Source organism: Hetaerina americana, unplaced genomic scaffold (assembly GCF_022747635.1).
Source record: "Hetaerina americana unplaced genomic scaffold, ioHetAmer1.1.p SCAF_1, whole genome shotgun sequence".
NCBI lineage: Eukaryota > Metazoa > Arthropoda > Insecta > Odonata > Calopterygidae > Hetaerina > Hetaerina americana.
This window is the reverse complement of record NW_027286069.1, coordinates 120656968-120675084: the sequence shown is the minus strand read 5'-3', so window position 1 is coordinate 120675084 and position 18117 is coordinate 120656968. Positions and strand designations below refer to the sequence as shown.

Here is an 18117-nt window from a genome sequence, read left to right as displayed (position 1 = left end):
ACCTGAAGTTTCGTATCTTATTTGTTAATCCCATGATTCCATGCGGTTCAACGTCTCTGATGCTTTCCTGTCCGCCATCATCCGTTGAAAGTTTGAGGTTCGTGGGAGCGACCAGGGTGTTAGGAGTTATAAACCTTTAAGTAGATTCTATTTGTTATTTTAAATATTCTATAGTAACGTATTCTCTAAATCTACAAAATGGTGGACAAATTGGAAATGAGCCTGGAAGACATAATAAAGCAAAGCAGGTCGAGTAGACGCGGTACTGGTCAGAGGGGAAACAGAGGAAGTTCACGGGGAAACGCTGGACCGATTCGCAGTAGACGAGGAGGAGGACGTCCACCGGCACCTTATACTCGGGTAAGATAAACAGAGAACCCTCATAAATTCCAGAACAGTCGATTTTAAAGTTTTGCACTTGAGATGTACATTATTTTATGCATTTTTGGCAGCTATATTATTGTTATCATTGGGGATAGAGGAAGAAAGCCGACCGACCCCTGGATTCGAATTTTAAGCAATTGTGAGAGAGAATGTTATGAATTTGGGGAGTGGTGTTTTTGCCGCAGTTGGCTGGTATTCTTTTGTGTTCGCTAAATACTCCATTGCATAAGCGAGAGTCGTGCAACATGCTTAATGGAAAGTGTCGATTTGCTTGCTGTTGCCCTTATCCTTAGTTACCAAGAACTGATTCAAGTCACTCTTGTGTCGTACGTTAAGAATTGTTTTTAAAGATTCCCTCATTGTATGGAAGCTTAAGCCTGGCGTCCTTACGAGTGCTAAGTGAAGTGAAATATACACATACCAATTTTGATTTTTCGGAAGAGAATTATGCTTACTTTAACGAATCCTAAGCTTATGTTATCATTACAATGTGCCTAATAATGCTCGCGATTTTATTTTACATGCTTCACAATTATCAACCATATGCTACGTGTAGATCTTTGAAATATGGCACGTTTTACAGGTACCGTAGTGCTATTTCATCGCAGTACATTTACTGAATTTAAGTTTTTTTTCTTTTAAGGGAGGAGACATCAACAGCCGATGGCAGCATGATCTTTATGATGGCAGAGGAGGTGCAAAGAAAACTGGAATCCGTAGTTTAGGTTTGCAGTCAAATTCTGTCGTTGCTGGTGGGCCAACAAAACTTCTCGTTTCAAATTTGGACTTCGGCGTGTCTGATTCCGATATACAGGTCTGAATAAACAAAAGTAGTGCCAACATTTTCTGTAATATTAGTTCTCACATTATTTCACTGTGACCATTGTTGTCAAGACAGTGCACATTGTGAGGTACTTCCCAGAGGGCAGGTAAACCAGTTTATTTGCTGGTTACCTACTTGGAGCTTCAAGGTGCTTTTACAAACTAAATCGGCACTGTTCGCTGTATAGTGTATTTAGTTACTCTGCAACTTATAAATTATTGGGTTGGGAACACAAGTTCTCAGATTAAAGACTGCCTAATATCTATGGATGTTTAAAAACAGCCTGCAATTTTCTGGGTACCATAGCGTACCCAGAAAAGAAAGGCGGCATTAAGTGGTTGTGCCCCTGTCCCAAATGTGTGAATTTCATATGCCATTAAGCTTGGGGTGAGTTGCGATCAATGCCTTTAAAAGGCCACTGCAGTGTTTTCAAATTGCTGTGGAAGCAGAAGAGATAAAGTCAAGAAGTTTACTTGAATGGAGGCAGTGCAATGCTTTTATTCATTGGCATTCATAACTTTCTCTGTAATTGAAAATCTAGCAAATGAGATTTTAATACTCTGCAGATGAAATGAATGTATTGAAACTAGCTTCTCGCGCATTGTCATGTAATCACGAGGGCTGAACATTCGTGCCATTTGTTGCATAATGCTGCGAGGGAGGCCCTCTGGGTAGAGGGTTGCGGTGGGGCCATGTAAAGGGCTTTGCCCGGTGGAATATCCTGGTGGAAGGAAATAAATTATGAAGATGCCCCATATATTCTTTTTAAATGTGCAAGGTCCATCATAAATACCATTTCTACTCTTTTTTTAGAAGTAAACCTATGATTTGCCATGCTGTTGAATTTCAGTTGATTTTATTTATATGTCCTTGTGTTGTAAAAAATTAGGTGGTATTTCAAAGTTGGCAAGCTTGGAAAGATGGCCTGCCTGTTGCAAGTGAATTTCCCTTGGGGTAGACTGATTGCCAGGACTGCGTTGGAAAATGTTCTTACTTCTTGATTCTCATGACACAAGATTATTGTTACTAGAGTGAATTGTAAAAGCTTATGTTGAGGAGGTTCCTTTATTTCTGAAATTTTATTTATCACTGATATCATTTGTGCATGCAAAATACTTACCAGTAACTGCTATGTCAATGAGAAACAGTTGTTGGCTACTTTCTAAATAACGATATATAGTAAACAAGCTATTCCAGTTGATAATTTTAAAACTTGAAGAAAGATGGGTGAAGCTGATTTTTGTCTTGTAGAAATTTTTAATTAGACACTGTTGGCAATAAAGTATGTTTCAAGGTCATACAGTGAGAAAAATGTATAATATCAATTCTTATATTTTTGCAGGAGTTGTTCGCTGAGTTTGGTTTGTTGAAGGTGGCCTGTGTACACTACGACAGATCTGGAAGGTCCTTAGGGACGGCCGATGTGGTATTTGAACGCCGGACTGATGCAATCAAAGCCATGAAACAGTACAATGGTGTCCCCCTTGATGGTATGTCTTTGATAAAATATCCTTCCATTTCTATGAATTCCAGGTGGCCGTGGGTTAAATTTGACTCATTTTATTTTTTAATGTTCTGCTTTCACGTTCCCTGCAAATCTGTAATCTTAGTTCTAACATAAACTTTCCCCCCTGGGGGAGTCGGATGGAAGCATGTTTTCCTTTTGCAATGGGGTTTCACACCTAGAGAATGTAGTTGATGTGGAACGTGCATTGTACACACATTGATTTTTATGTATGCATGTTGCAATCCCTTAGGTCAGGGTGATCACGTATGCAAAATCAACTCTGAAAGCTATGAAGAAGAAATTAATATAACATGGACTGTTACCCAGCTGAAATTCATGTTATCATCTTGATTATGCAATTATTTATCATGTTAGATTTACTGAAATTGAGAACTGAAGGCCGACCACTCTGCTTTGCAAGTCACAACATCATGCTTCTACCGTATGTGCAATGTTGTCAAATGAAAATTCTAGTAATTTAATTCTTCCATTTCATTGAGTCGGTCAGGCATGTGACATAGGTCATAGTTAACGCGTACGGAAAATATAATTAGAACAATAAATGAAAATACACACTTCGATGAAATATAGAAGTTAAACCCTAATAAAATTTAGAAAAGCACACTGAAGCACTGCATATACACCCTTGTGTGTATATGCAGCTGGCAATCACAGGTTGTCACTTGTAAACTTGCCCATGCTATAGGCAGCCAACATTCTGGTTTGTGGTAGTTTTCATTGGGCCCAGGCAATACAAACGACTGTGTGCTCGTAAACCCAAACTATAACGGCACAAAATATCCTTTGACCCTATTCCAAATGGTACAATGACTAATTCATTAGATCTGCATGCTTACTGTCACCATCCAAGTCCATCCAAATTGCTTATTCTTTTCCTCTCCTCTCTCCCAGTATTCTCCCTTCAATTGTGATGTGCAGTGCCCCCATGCCTGTTTCAAGTATGTCGTACATCCACGGTATGTCCCATCTTATCCTTCAAATTCTTGATCTGATGGTGTTTTAATTCTCGTCTCGTCTGTTCCCAGGCCGGCCTATGAACATTCAGTTGGCCACCTCGGAGATCCCGTCGCAGAATGTGAGAGAAGCTGGACGTCTGGGAGGAGGAGGAGGTGGTGGTGGAGGAGGAGGAGGCGGTGGAGGGAGGACCCTGGGGAGGGGAGGCAATCGTGGTGGCAGGGGTAACTTTGGAGGTAACTACATTGCCCATGAAAATTGGTGTTCAGAAAGAACTTTGGTTCGGGTTTGTGTGTCAAATTTCCCAAAAACCATTAAATTCAAAATCAGTTCAATGTCACCTGTTTTGGGGATAATCAGTGGCACCAAGCACCTGACTGGAAAACATTGCTCTAGACTCGGTCAATCATCATGATCGAAGTTACAGCCAAGCTGATAAAGTCTCTTTTTATGATAAATTGGGAATGGAGATTGAATCTTGCAGGAAGATTGTGAATTTGACATCAATAACTTCACAGTCATGAGATCACTTGTTTAACTGAACAAAAATATTGTCAAATTCCAACACCTACTGCATCAGCACAAAGACTGAGCTGAAAAATTCAAAACCATCGGGCATGTGTGTGTCTGTTATCTGTCAACTCAATCAGTTACCAACAATAATGTGTAACCTTACTCAGTATTGCCATGAGTATATAAAATATTGGACATATTTCATGGTTTATTCGTAAAATGTGAGCTCAACAGTGTCCTTCCCATAGCAGTGTGATGCTTGTAGGGTAATTGATGCTGCTCAAATTGTACTGTTATGAAATCAAAATGCGGCCACGGGAGGAGTTAAATTAAAAGCAGTAAAAATGAATGCTGGAAGGTTATTGATTGGGTTATTAGAATGAATACTTAATCCTATGTCAGAAATTTTAAGGGGTTTTTTTTATCAAAGGAAGTTCTCAAATTATGTGTCAAAAGTTAATTATAAATGTTGCAGCAGTCAATTGGGTTTTGCAATGGATATTATTTCTCCGTTGAAGTGAGTTCCTTTAATTGAGTTTGCTTTTTAAGATGGGATGACACCGTTTCAGGCAGTGGGAGTCAACTAGGAGAGGGAAAAAGATTTTTCTCCGGATGACCACCAAAGGTAGCTCATGCAGTGATCACACTGGGTGGTGTGATGGCTCTGCTCTAGTATTTTTCTATGTGATAAAAACTCTGTGGTGTTTAATTCTGTACTCTCAGGATAATTTGAGTGTGGTGAATAGTAGTATCTTGAACATGAATGAGTATGATTTGTGTGTGAAGAAAATAATTAAATAATTACAGCTAGTGGTTTTTTTTTTGATGAAGCATGAGGTAATTTCCTGATGAATTCACTTGATGAATAATGTTTCTGTGGGTGAGTAGGAGGAGGTATGGCTGCAGTAAATGGGCTTATGTATTTTGACTGAAAAGCACTCCTGTTTCAGGTCGTGGTGGTGGTCGAGGTCAGGGAGGGGGTGGAGGTCGGAGGGGAGGAGGTGGGCGAGGTGGTACCAACAGACGGATGCCAACGGCTGCTGAGCTTGACGAGGAGCTTGATGCTTACATAAATGCTGTGAAGTAAATTGAAACTTCATCAGCAATGCTGGAGAGGGATTGTGCTACAGTTGGTCTCTCTCAGTGAAGATGTTTTTTGGACTTGTGGCATCTCCGTACGAGAACCAGTGCCCATTTCATTTGGGTTGGATCGCATACTGAATGAGTCTCTTACCAGCAGCTCGATATCTTGAATTTCAAGTATCAAGATAGTTGCTGTCATGTGATGGGTTTGATTTTCTCAGGACCATGAATTTGGTTACGTGATACTGTGAAATTGGTCCGACGATCCATTTTGTCCAAGGATAATAGTAATCTTGGTTATAAGTGCAAAATGGAAGAGATGAACTCTAATGTTCTGCTGTGTGTCAAGTGAATGTCTTATAGGAAGGAAGTAGGTAGGGTCGCCAATGATTATATAGCGTTATAAAAAGAATATTTCTCTAGCATCTATGAGAATTTAATGTTCAAACCAATCGATTCTGTAAATGAAGTGACTTTTTTGGTAGTTGTGTAATATTTTTCTCCCTCAAAATGTCCCTTGCACCTTCTCTAAAGGGTTTTAATTTGTGTGTGAAAGTTGCACTCTTGTGTTGTCCGAGTATAATATGAATGTGTGGATTGTGGTGCATTACCAGAGGGAGGACAGCAAACTGTCGAGGGAATGTCAGTCTTCATTTTACCGCATAACTGGGTATTTTTTTATGTATTCTGATTTGATCTACCTTTAGTTGGAAATAATGAGATTTAGCTTGACTCATGATTTTTTCAAATGAATTTAATTACATAAAAGAATAAGAAATGCATTTGTTGATTCACTTATGATTCTGTTTACATTCAGTGTAATGTCAAAGTCCACCCTCCAGCCACAGTGGTCAAGCAACTTAATTTAATATTTTGCCCAAATGTTGTCGCCACTTGATTCTTTTCTGGAGTTCTGCCATCATGGAAGACATCCCTGCTGGCATTCCACCAAAGAAAAGTATCCAAATGCTTGGCTCATTTGTAGAAGATATTTTCTGTCTGGTTACCAAAGAGTCAGACTCAACTCCCACACGAGTGAACGAAAAATGGCCCAAATGCCATTTGCTAATATGAAGTTCCACAAGTTTGACGTACTTAACTCACAGAACACGTTATTAGGATATGAAACTTTAATTTCCTTCAAAGGTATTGATAAAATAAGAAATTGAAATCTATATTATTTACACGAACATGGATAACATTGCTAAATGATTTGCAAGGTGTACTTTGGATTGAAATATTATGAGTCTCCTCTGTACGATAGCTGTATAGTTTATTGAAGCACATGCTGCAATTAATCACTGGTCGGATTCTTCATTCACAGTCCTATTTTAATTACTTCATGTGTTCAGTAAATGGAAAATATGGCTTGGTAATGCACAGGCCTGATGACTAAGGGGTTACTGCTTTTATTCCCGTCTCGAGTTTTGTGTGACATGACCTCTTCAACTTCCGGGAAACCTGTTGAGTGAAGGCATGTTGTCATTCCAGGTGGGCATGGGCCACTGGAAGTGCTGCAAGAATTTCAAAAATAATTGTGTGTGGATTTCAGCTTTCAAATGTTGGCAATTATGAGGACTGCCTTAATACTGTTTACACGTGAATGAAAATCAGTACTCTTTTGGGAGAAAATGACAATAATTCCTCTCATAATTTATGAATTTGATTGGTATTTTATCTGCATTTCAGACCAAGTTGAACTGGACTTGATGGTTGCAATCGACTAAAGGATTGTTATAATCTGATACTGATGTAGCAACGTGCAGTTGCTGTGTTATTCCAGCTATGATACTGCTCATTCTACATCATGGAGATGGACAAGCCAATTGAATCTTGATTGTCAGTCAACTGTGTTAACTCTGCAGTCCCTTGAAGGGATGCTATTTACTCATAGTACAAAAGTTCACATGTGCTGCCTTGTATGTTGTGTCTGAATTAACCAAATTTCATCTAACTTTATTTTTGTCTCGACATTTTTTAAGTTTCACAGAACATGCACCAGCATCTGTGTACTTTTTGTCAAGTAACGGCTCAATTTCCCCTGTACTTACATTTTGATTCCAATTTTGCAATGAAGGAAGATGTGTATAGTGTATATATATATATATATATATATGCACACACAACCATTAAGAGATCAGACTACACTGTGCTCATTTTTTTATTTTAAAACGATTGGAATGTTTTTCACCGAGTGTGCAATTTGCTATTATGAAAACAATGTAACAACAGAAGGCTTTTTTGTGCATTTTATAAAATGAATTGCTCCAAGTTGGTGTAAATCCGTACAAACATAGTTCTAAATGAAACCCCATTGGTGGAAAATTAAAGAGGATTAATCTAAAGAACTAATCAAGAAGGAAATGGTGTTAATCGGTGAATAGGGTCCATTTCATAAATAAACGTTTGGAGGAGTAAAGTTTATTTTTTTGGCCTCAGTAAATTAGGAAAATATTTTATTAAGGAATGTATGGAAACTTTTGGGTTCGAGATGACCCAATTTGGGGAAATAAATGATAAACAGAAAATTTATTTTAAATTTAAGGATGCACTTGGAGGTTTCATGCAACAAAAAATAATTTTTAACTTAGTGAAATCATTTGATAAATTATGAAAGAGGAAGAGGTCCCTGAAGAGATGGTTTTACAGCTATTTGGCCATCTATGCTACCTGCTTCCGCAAAGTATGTCAATGGATTGCACTGCACATGCAGGCAGGCATACCTTGTGTTTGAACATCCACCGGGGTAGAGCCCAAAATTTTACTGATGAAATTAATTTTTGATCATTATCTAAATAAACAGTTTTCCAAAAACTTCAGATTGTGTACAACCTGGGGTGTAGTTGTTCCTGGCGATGTTGCATTGCAATGAAACCCAGGTTGTACAAAATGAGAAAAAGTTTGTGGAAAACCAAGCGAGTGTTGCACCATGAAGCAATTCCGGCAAGTGATGTTGGAAACTGTTTAATTCATCCCTTTCTGTTCAGAAAAAGGCACTTGAACATTGAAACTGATTGTTCCCTTTCTGGGTACATTGTCGAAACCCAAACTTCTTTGTCCAGAGGTGGTTGAATTGGAACTGGAATTTTGTTAGATAAATAGGGGATATGAAATTTGGGTAATTCACGATAAGAAATTATGTCAAGTGGCTCAAATGGTGCTTGGTACCTCCTCAAATCACTACTAATATAAATTATATTAATATTTTGGAAGGAACCTAGAAAATTTTCTTTGACACTATGAACAAAGACCAGTTTGAAAATAAGACTGCTAAGAGTAGCTGGACCAAACTAGGTTTGCTCTTGTATTTTAGTGAACTTTAGTTATAAAACCACTGACTCAAGGTGTGGGGTTGACAACTTCCATTTAAAGTGTGCATAATGTTTCCAGAAGTGCCGTAGTTTTAGCGGGCACTCATTTCATTCACCTTGGTATTTCAATCCAAACAAATCCTAATACCCACAATATGAGAATAAGCTGTTAGAAGTGAAAGTTTTTGGGCACTTGCTCTCTTGGCTGTAATATAGTAAAAACTTTCAATGGCCCTCCTGTATGCCAATGACTGTACAGGATGCATTTAGCTGTTTGCATCTACGACAAAAAGCAGTCATGTACAATTGACCCTTTTGTTTTATTGTATCCCGATTGCCTGGTGAGAATAAATAATAATAATTAATTTTATTTGTCCAAAGATCATATTTCAAAATACCAGGTGGATGGTGTGTGTACATGATATAAGCTTGTCAAAAAGGAGTAAAATGCACACAGGCTCCATTGAAACATAAAATATGGCACAAACGCCCACATAAAATGGAGCGTACAAACAAATAGCCATTAAAAATTATGGAGTATAAATGCAAACTAGACTACGACCATTGCTATATTCTAGAAAGTATCAACTCAAAGATCAGGAATATTGTTGAGATATTCGTCAACTGAGTATAACATGTTACACTGTAAATATATTTTTAATTTATGTTTTAATGCAGTAGTTCCCTTTGTATCTTCAATACTTTTGGGTAATTTGTTATATTATCCGTGTGCCCATTTCCTACCTTATTACATTACCATTAAAATCTATGCTCAAAGATGAACACTGCATGAGTTTAGTGCACAAAAACGATAAATGCTAAGGAGAAGTACTAACAATGACTTAACTCAATCTAGTTTGTGATATAAGATGCATTATAGCAGGTAGAATGATAAGTAACAATATTTTTAATGCCTATCAATGAATATTATATACTTGAGAGGGGAGAGAGATGATAGGCCTGCCAGCTGAGATAAAGGACACCTGTAGTATAGAGGGTATAAAATGTCTAACCACATACTAGGCAAGCTCAAATTATCTGTAGCCCATCCCTCGAAGCAGGTTGCACCTTTATTTCTCAAGCCTAGCATGGGAACCAATTAATGAAGTGAAATAAAGACTTCTGGAGTCATTTCTCCTCTAAACAGGCAACTTTGCCCAAGGACTGCTGGAGGACCTACATGGGTTGGGCCAACTCCTCGAATGAGTCGCCCACACTCTTCATGGACTCCCATGGCAGGGACTACCATTCTCTTTTAATCCATCCTGACTCAAAGGAGGATAGTAATTTTTCAGTTTCACAGAATGACCAACAAGGCTTTCATTCAGCCTGGACCTCTCACGCAAGAGAAGGGATTTAAACTCGGACGGAGTTTAAATCCCTTCTCTTACGGAAGTCAACGGGAAGTGAAAACCCTGTCAGGAAGGAAGAAGGGAACATCATTGCAAACAATCAAAGATAAGTCAGGATAGAATATTAGCCGAACCAAAAAATATCCTAGACATAGTGAGAGAATATGATGTAGATGAGGACAGACTAGGAGTGGGATTACTGATAGATAGGGTATTAAAGGAATTTAAACCAAACAAGGCCATGGGGGTGGATAACATTCCTGTGTAACTACTTAAAAGTTCTAGGAAAATGTGGGAGGAAGAGTTTTTATGGACCAATCTGTAGCATTTATGAGGGAGGAATTTGGCTGGAAGATTTTGTCAGATCAGTGCCATTTCCTCTTCCAAAAAAGGGGAAGGTAGCCGTGCGTGATAACTACAGATCAGTAAGTTTGATTTTGCAAATCGCCAATTCTCCAGATCATCAATAAGAGGATGGAGAGCGGATCAAATGCTTGCATACGGGATGATCAGTTTGAATTCAGGAGGGTGAGAGGCACGCAAGACGTCATAGCAGTAATGAGGTAATTAATCGTGAGGAACATGGAATACCATCAGGATGTTTCATGGATTTTGAGTTGCTTGATAGAGTGAATTTGGTAGAATTTATGAATGTACTGTGGAATATAGAAGTAGATTGGAGGGAGAGGAGACTTATTCACAACGTGTAGATGTCTCGGATGCGAGTGGTGGATGGAGAGTCCAGATGGGCAGTATTAGGAAGAGAAGACCATTATCACCTGTGCTATTCAACCTACATGCCATGATGAGGAATGATTCTTTCAAGAAAAGGAGATGGGTTGAGGAGTGGGAAGAGGAAAGGATGGGAGTGATGTGATGGGGTAGGAGTGGCATTCCAACCCTCATGGGGGGGAAATGTGGCTTGAATTCACTGATTGATTGAGAGATATGGATGGGGAAATTGGAAAGCATAGAAGGGGAAGGGACTCATTTAACACAGGGGAGTGTGCTGCGGGTGGTTAATTTTAACAAATTAATGATTACATTCTGTAAACTATACATCAGAACTCTATGGCACCACTCCTTAAAATAGTTTATTAGTTTAATGACTCTTGGGTGTCGGTAGGAAATGTTAACAGGGTTAGCAATAACAAACTTCAAGGTTGGATTTTTAGTTCTTGGGTTGCATAGCAGTTTCATTTGCTTCCAAAACCATTTCACCCAGGCTATGCCACAGGTCAGCACTTAATAATGGCGCACACAACAGTGCTTGATTCTTAATGAGAAGCCCATGTGCATGTGAGGAAAAATGAGTTAGTGGTGATGAGATTGGTCTGGGTTCATATGAATTACGGTTTTTCAAGAGTTATTGCTTTGCACCAGAGGGTGGTAAGATCGAAGAGAATTTCTGGAAGGAGTTTGACCCTGATGAAAGGATACTAACCAAATGAATGGCTGAATTATTGTTACTAAGGGTGCATTTGAAAAGTCATCTGGCCAGTTGGTGACCTCCAAGTGAATGATTATGGAGAATACTTCAGTCTTTACATGGAAAAAAGGATTGCACCAAATACATAATTTAAATATTGATCTATTCATTTGCACAAATGGCTAATTATTCCAATAACAATATTGGTTGTGAACCATATGATCATAGACTAGTGCCTTAGCATAGGACACAAGGGAAATGAGAGATGCTGAGTATTAACCTGTGACAAGTTTGTAACTGATACTCACCTAGATTGCCATATCATGTGCCAAGCGAATGCCATGATCTCTAAATACTAATCAATTTAGAAATAAGTACATGATGATCACAAAAGGCCAGAATCAATATTACCACAGCTAATTTTAGATATTGGGAAATATGAGATGACATAGTCGAAGAGAGTTTAAGTAGGAAGTGCAGACATGGGGTTTAGACAGGTTGAAGGATTAAAGCAGGGACGCAAACTCAAACTTAACTAGAGTCGGAGAAAATACGACAAATTCGCCAACCGCAAAAAAATGTCTAAGCACATACTTTTAAGCAAACATCTTCAAGTGTCATAATGATTACTTGAAAATTAAAAAAAGTCACCATTTGGTGGTGGATGCACACACAAGTTAGTAATAAATATTACATTTAAATTTAGGTCAGTTTTAAACTAGTCGAGTGATCTTATTCACACCCTGGGGGCACAGCATGTTGCTGTACTTGGCAAGATTTCAACAACACATTACATAATCATGGTGCAGCTCACTAGGAAACTTGTTTCCACCACCAATAATTTTGAATTTGTTGACCAATGAATATTCAGAGAAGTAAACGTAAATTATTCAATTAACTCTGGGATTTTCAGAAAACCTTGTAAGTAGAGGGCTCACTTTTAGGGAGAATCACTATCTGTACAAAGAATCCATAGGCCTCCAGTAATTCTTGCATTGAAATGGCAGGGAATTATGGTCAAGCTAATGTGAAACTATTTATACTACAATGAGATCAGCAACTAACCCCAGCCATTATATGAAACATTTAAATGACCAAAGAACTTATCACAGAGGTGAACTAACCAGAGCAATAACCTCAACTAACATCATTATTAACACCAAGCCACTTTGGCTTTGACAGCGCCCCACTGCCTTTAACTACAGACATGAGCCAACTTCTTCAGAGTGCATACATATTGCATAAGCATCACAATGACAGTGGAATATGAATATCTAACTGTAAACAAAACCAAAAAGAGCGAATAGATTACAAAAATTATCAGAGTATAAGTTAGGATTTCATTTATTGTCTCAGCTTTGCACTTTCAATAATGATCTTATACCAACTCCAGTCACAAATACCATGGTATCATGTTTCCCATGGCTTCCGACAGTGTAGACAACCTAATAGTAACAAAATTAGGTACAAGGACTCTTTTAAACTAGTGTAAGACAATATGAAAATAGGACATGACTATAGAGAAATGATATAAGCACTGACTTGATATTTATTTTTTAAATGATACAACATATGAGAGAACTGGAATGAGATGAACACTTATGACAATAGACCAGAGTAATTTCGGAAACTTCACACAAGAGATAATGCATACAATTTAGAATATTTTCAGTGAAAGTCTATCTAATTTCAGACCAAATATAAAAAAAGGAACACTTGTTGGCTGGCTTAAATTACCATTTTATGTTGGTATTAGAATTAAAATATGAACTCATTTTTAGTAGGAAAATATATATAAGTATACATATGTACATATGATACAAGATATTGAAGATGAATTTCAGACATTCAATCATCAGTATTCAATACATAAGCATGCATTACATATGGTTCACACTTTACCCTATGTTTCCTGGAATGGATAATGCTTGTCCATGCACTGCAAGAGGCAGTGAATTTGGTATTACCATAAAACAATCTAAGAAGATTTGAAACTTTGTAAGATAACCCAGCATCTCAATGAAATTTTTACTTCAGTTCTGCACAGCATTGACACTAGGTGCTTTATTTGACCAGAATGAGTTTCCACACCTGAATTCAAGACACTTGTTTGCCTATGCGGTTACGCATATCTGCTTTTATTCAACAAGAGGAGTGGGAGATATACCTCAGTGACACAAATACAATGCAATTTGAGTTACTTACGATGAACTGGCACACCATACGTTCAAAAAGTAACAATTCCTACCATAATTTTGTCGTGTCACACTTCCCTCCTGCTTCACTACAATGAAAGGCACCAACGATGGCAAAGCTGTGGACTGCAGCTTGAAGGGCTCTTAATATCATCAAATTGCTTTATTAGCTACTAGTTCTCTAATCAGAAAATTGCATAATTGAGACACGTATTGCGGGATAATATCCCAGGCAATGATTCATCAGTACCAGAAAAATATTAACAATTGACTCCTACAAGACTATATTTGGGCTAATATTTGACACAAATATAATTAATGAATGTTCAGGGATAACGAAATTCAAATCACACATGTCTCACCTCAGCAATTTGATTGATGGAGCATTATAATATAGTCAGCTTTTAAATCAAGTTTGTCACCACAATAAATAAATAAACTCACTGCCTCTCAATTTTACCTGCTTTAACATTCACACCTTGCACCACATACAATTAACAATAAATTTTAATGTGTATGCATATATGCAAAATGAATTAACATGACACGCAAATAATTATAGTACATATTCGTAAAATGCAATGGGATATTTTTACAGTATTATACAAGCAGACCTGAGTGAAGAAATCAATACATTAACACCTTCCTTAATTACATAATTATTAATATGCACATATATATATTACATAAAATTGCTCAATCTTTTTATTACCTTGGGTTATTAGTCTGGACTATTAAATGGAAGTATATCTAGCATAATCGATAAGCCCCAAGTAAACTGCTCCTTCAAATCCTTCACAGGTGACATCTTGATACAGCCAAGTGGATTACATATCCATACCAACCCTAACATGGGATTCCATGCACTCTTAGGGACTTGGGAATGATTAAAAACAATTAAGTGGCAAAACTGTGTAACTGAACAGGTTGAAATCCCTCCTCGCAAAATTAAGTACTTTGGCCCACCTCTCCAAACTAGACTAATGTTTCACAAATATTTTGCTTCTTTGATTGTCCAAAAACATTTAGGTTGAAAATGAAAGTCCACTTTTCATATACTTACGCATTACGTGTTTTTTCTGGTGCCAAATATATATCTCTCAATTAATAAGAAATATATTTTTGAGGCTTATGAATTGTATGTACATTATTATCTGTATACATATGTATATACACAATCTCATTAATAACTATGATTATCTCTATAATGAGATAATCATCTATTTCATTGACTTTTCTGTGTAATTTCAAAAGTATATATTTACATATATTATTGAGCTATATTCAAAACAAATCCTTGGTATAACAGATACAAATCTTGATCATTAAATTTTAGTTTACGTGAACTTGGAGCATTAATACCATGTTTCAAGGATGGGACACATCGATTAACGAGTCCTATCTTAAAAAATACACTACCTTTTTGAACTTCAAAAATTAATATTTGCACGAACAGATAAAAAATAATTTTTCAAAAGAAATGTAAGGGGAATAAATGTAGAAATACATTTTAGCTATTTTTATATAATAGGAACAGTAAAGGAAAAATAAATAAACAATCAGGAATTTGAAACATTATACTAATTTCTTTCATTTTAAATGAGTACAAGCAATCCAAATTCCACTTTGCTATGGGATAATATAGCCTAGGTTTGCATTGGCAGCTTTATGAAGGCAATTTTTTGGGGCAGGCAAGGATTTTTTGTCAGACAGCATATGTTTTGGAACGCTGACAATTCTGATCAAGATCAACAAACATATCCTGCCTTTGGACGATTCCCCAAAAAAATTCAGTTCCCTCACTATAATTTTGCATTTAATTTGATAGGTTATCGTATTAATTTTCAGGAAGCTTCAACAAAACTGTGATAAGCACAAAATGTTGTACAGCTGGTGAGAGTTAATGGATATTTTTTTTCTACAAGCATCATCCAACCATAGAAAGCACTAAATTAAATGCAATGACATCTTTTTATTTCATTTTAAAGATGTAACAAAAACATTAAGGACCCTATCTAATGCACGTAGGCAGAGTTTATTCCACAAAATTATTATGATGGAAGCCATCACACCTGATTACCTCACTGACTAGAGATCACAAGCAAAACATAGGCACACGCTAAAATTTAAATATTTTAACCTACGCTCAAGCAGACTACAAAAAAATTAACACGAATTGTTGAGTCACACAGAAAAGAACCTTTTTAGAAAGGGGAGGTTAGAGATAAGTGTCGATACCACACCTCTAAAGTTTTAAACAAGCATCATGTCTTGCTGCCAAATCTCCTCTCTGTACAGCGAAAATATAAACTAACAAATATACAAACATATACGAGTCCTGGCTTCCTTGAAACTCCAGATTCATTGAACGATCTGTTGAAATGATTAACAAAAACCATATAGAAACTAAATGAAAGTGCTAAACAAATCTAAACACCAGTACCATACCCAAGGGAACATACATTAAAAACAGGAGAACATAAGCTGGCAGAAACATTATGATAATCCTGGCGATAGGGATAGATGGGGGGTGGGAGGTTGTGAGGTGAGAAAGTTAGGGAACCACCTATGCCACTCCTATGGAGGGGACGCACAAAATCATCTCGCAAGTTCTTTTCCACATGACCACTTTAATACATGAATATCACACCTCTTGGTAACAAGAGATCTGCAACATTATCTGCCAATACATACAGAAATGCTACGAAAGTAAATAATGGTCATATATTTTTGTTGATTAGAAATTCATGAAGCATCAGGACACACCACGTTCAAAAAGGTAGTGTATTTATTGCAATCTGGTATCTACAGGAGAAGTTGAACTCAAACTTTCACATAATTTTGGTTAATGCTTTCATAAAAATTCATTTTTTAATATGCTCCAATTTATGCTGTTGATTTTAATGGGTTTGTTACATTGTTTTCTATATTTGCTATTGTAATAAAGTGATGCTCAATAGGTGGAGTGACATGAGAATGTGACTAATTGGAACTATCACGTGAACTTGAAATGCGAACTCAGGACACTCACAGTCAACATGGATAATTTCTCAAACACAGAATAAAAGAGGAATCGATTTCTTAGACAAACAGGCACAACACACAATACACATACATTTTGGCTTAAAATGTCATTTTCAAATATTAATAACAATTTTTTCCATCAAATTTACACCGTGCTTACTTGAAGACCTCCAATATCTTCTCCATCCATTTCGTCAGGATAACCACTTCCATTGGCTATTGAACGTATGGCATTACTGGTTTCACCTAAACCATCATTCGGACCTGGAACCGCACCGACACCATTTGTTAAGATGCTTGCCGCAGCTACCTGACTGGCATTTGCAGTGCTCAATGCCGCAATATTGTTTGACGAGATGGCATCATTGGAACCCGGCATTGGAGTAAGTGCTGACATAAACTTATCAACAACAGTTGACTGTTCAGTCAAACCATCTTCAGTCACTGTTTCCTCTGCATTGCTAGATGGTTTCTCAGGCTGTTTAAAAGGATTAAAAAAATTAACATTAATTTATTTTATATCTATAGCATTAAATATTTTGGAACCAAAATTAATCAAATTATACCTAACTATTTCAAAGTTAAATCAGATTAACATACCGAAAACTATAACACTTTTCACTTGACTCCATTCCTCTCAAACATCTCAGGGATGAAATGGATCTTCATTCAAATTTATTTTATGCATAAGTGAATGTATGAGCGAATAGGACTACATCAATAAAACAATTTGAGACGAGGAAAAGCTGTGAATGTTTTTTGGTTACCGTGTGCATATGTATGCAAAATTGACCACATTAAGTTAGCGATGAAATTATGATACATTATATTTAATATTTCAGAATGCCTTGACCTAAAATAAAATTGTACTTTACTTTCTCTTCCGTTTGAGGGATCTAATTTCTGATTATTCTAAATGCAGTGAAGTTCATTCCACTAGCTGCATACATGTATATTCTCATTTTCACTGAAACTCATAGATTCTGAGTTTCATTCATCACCAAAATATGAAAAACACCTGATCATCACTTTATCCTGGAGTTCCATATATGAAACACACTTATTCAGTCCAGCAATCATTTACAGCTTTCATTAACAATTTAAATTATTTCTCTTGTCTATATATAATCCAACTGCATATATTTTTGGCTTTATAGGTATCTTCATTAAAATAATTCATTCAGACAATCACATTGACATGTTCATTTCACACTGAATTACCAGACTAAAAATTTTCAACTCGAGCATAACCTCTAACTAGGACATGAAAAATTTGCCGACAATAACATGGATTCCCAAACCCAACCTTCAAAAACATTTTTTCTCAATTTTAAGTTTAAATTTCTTTAAAGATATAATTTGACTCTGTGAATTGTGCATATATTCCTATCCATCCTTCACCTTGTCCATGATTTTACACCACGGTGACCAACCCGAAGGCTGGCTTGATAGTTCACCTCAATACTAAGCTCAAGCTAAGACTTTTGAAAATTCACACATCAGGGTTCCTATCTGCATGCT

At 36.8% G+C, this 18117-nt stretch overlaps 2 protein-coding genes across 2 annotated transcripts in view; one reads left to right on the top strand and one right to left on the bottom strand.

The window, feature by feature from the left end:
* The first annotated feature begins 64 nt into the window (after positions 1 to 64).
* LOC139696295 (THO complex subunit 4-like) lies at positions 65 to 5769 on the top strand. The gene is made up of 5 exons (XM_071595004.1): positions 65 to 360; positions 1028 to 1198; positions 2550 to 2697; positions 3761 to 3925; positions 5153 to 5769. The coding sequence occupies exons 1-5, from the start codon at positions 199 to 201 to the stop codon at positions 5287 to 5289; spliced, it is 783 nt and encodes a 260-aa protein (XP_071451105.1). The 5' UTR covers positions 65 to 198; the 3' UTR covers positions 5290 to 5769.
* Positions 5770 to 12732: 6963 nt separating this feature from the next.
* Hyccin (PI4KA lipid kinase complex subunit hyccin) overlaps positions 12733 to 18117 on the bottom strand; it is a 34115-nt gene continuing 28730 nt past the window's right edge. Inside the window, exon 11 of the mRNA XM_071595877.1 lies at positions 12733 to 17074. Coding sequence (XP_071451978.1) covers positions 16742 to 17074 — 333 coding nt within the window. The 3' untranslated portion in view covers positions 12733 to 16741. The remainder of the gene's footprint in view (positions 17075 to 18117) is intronic.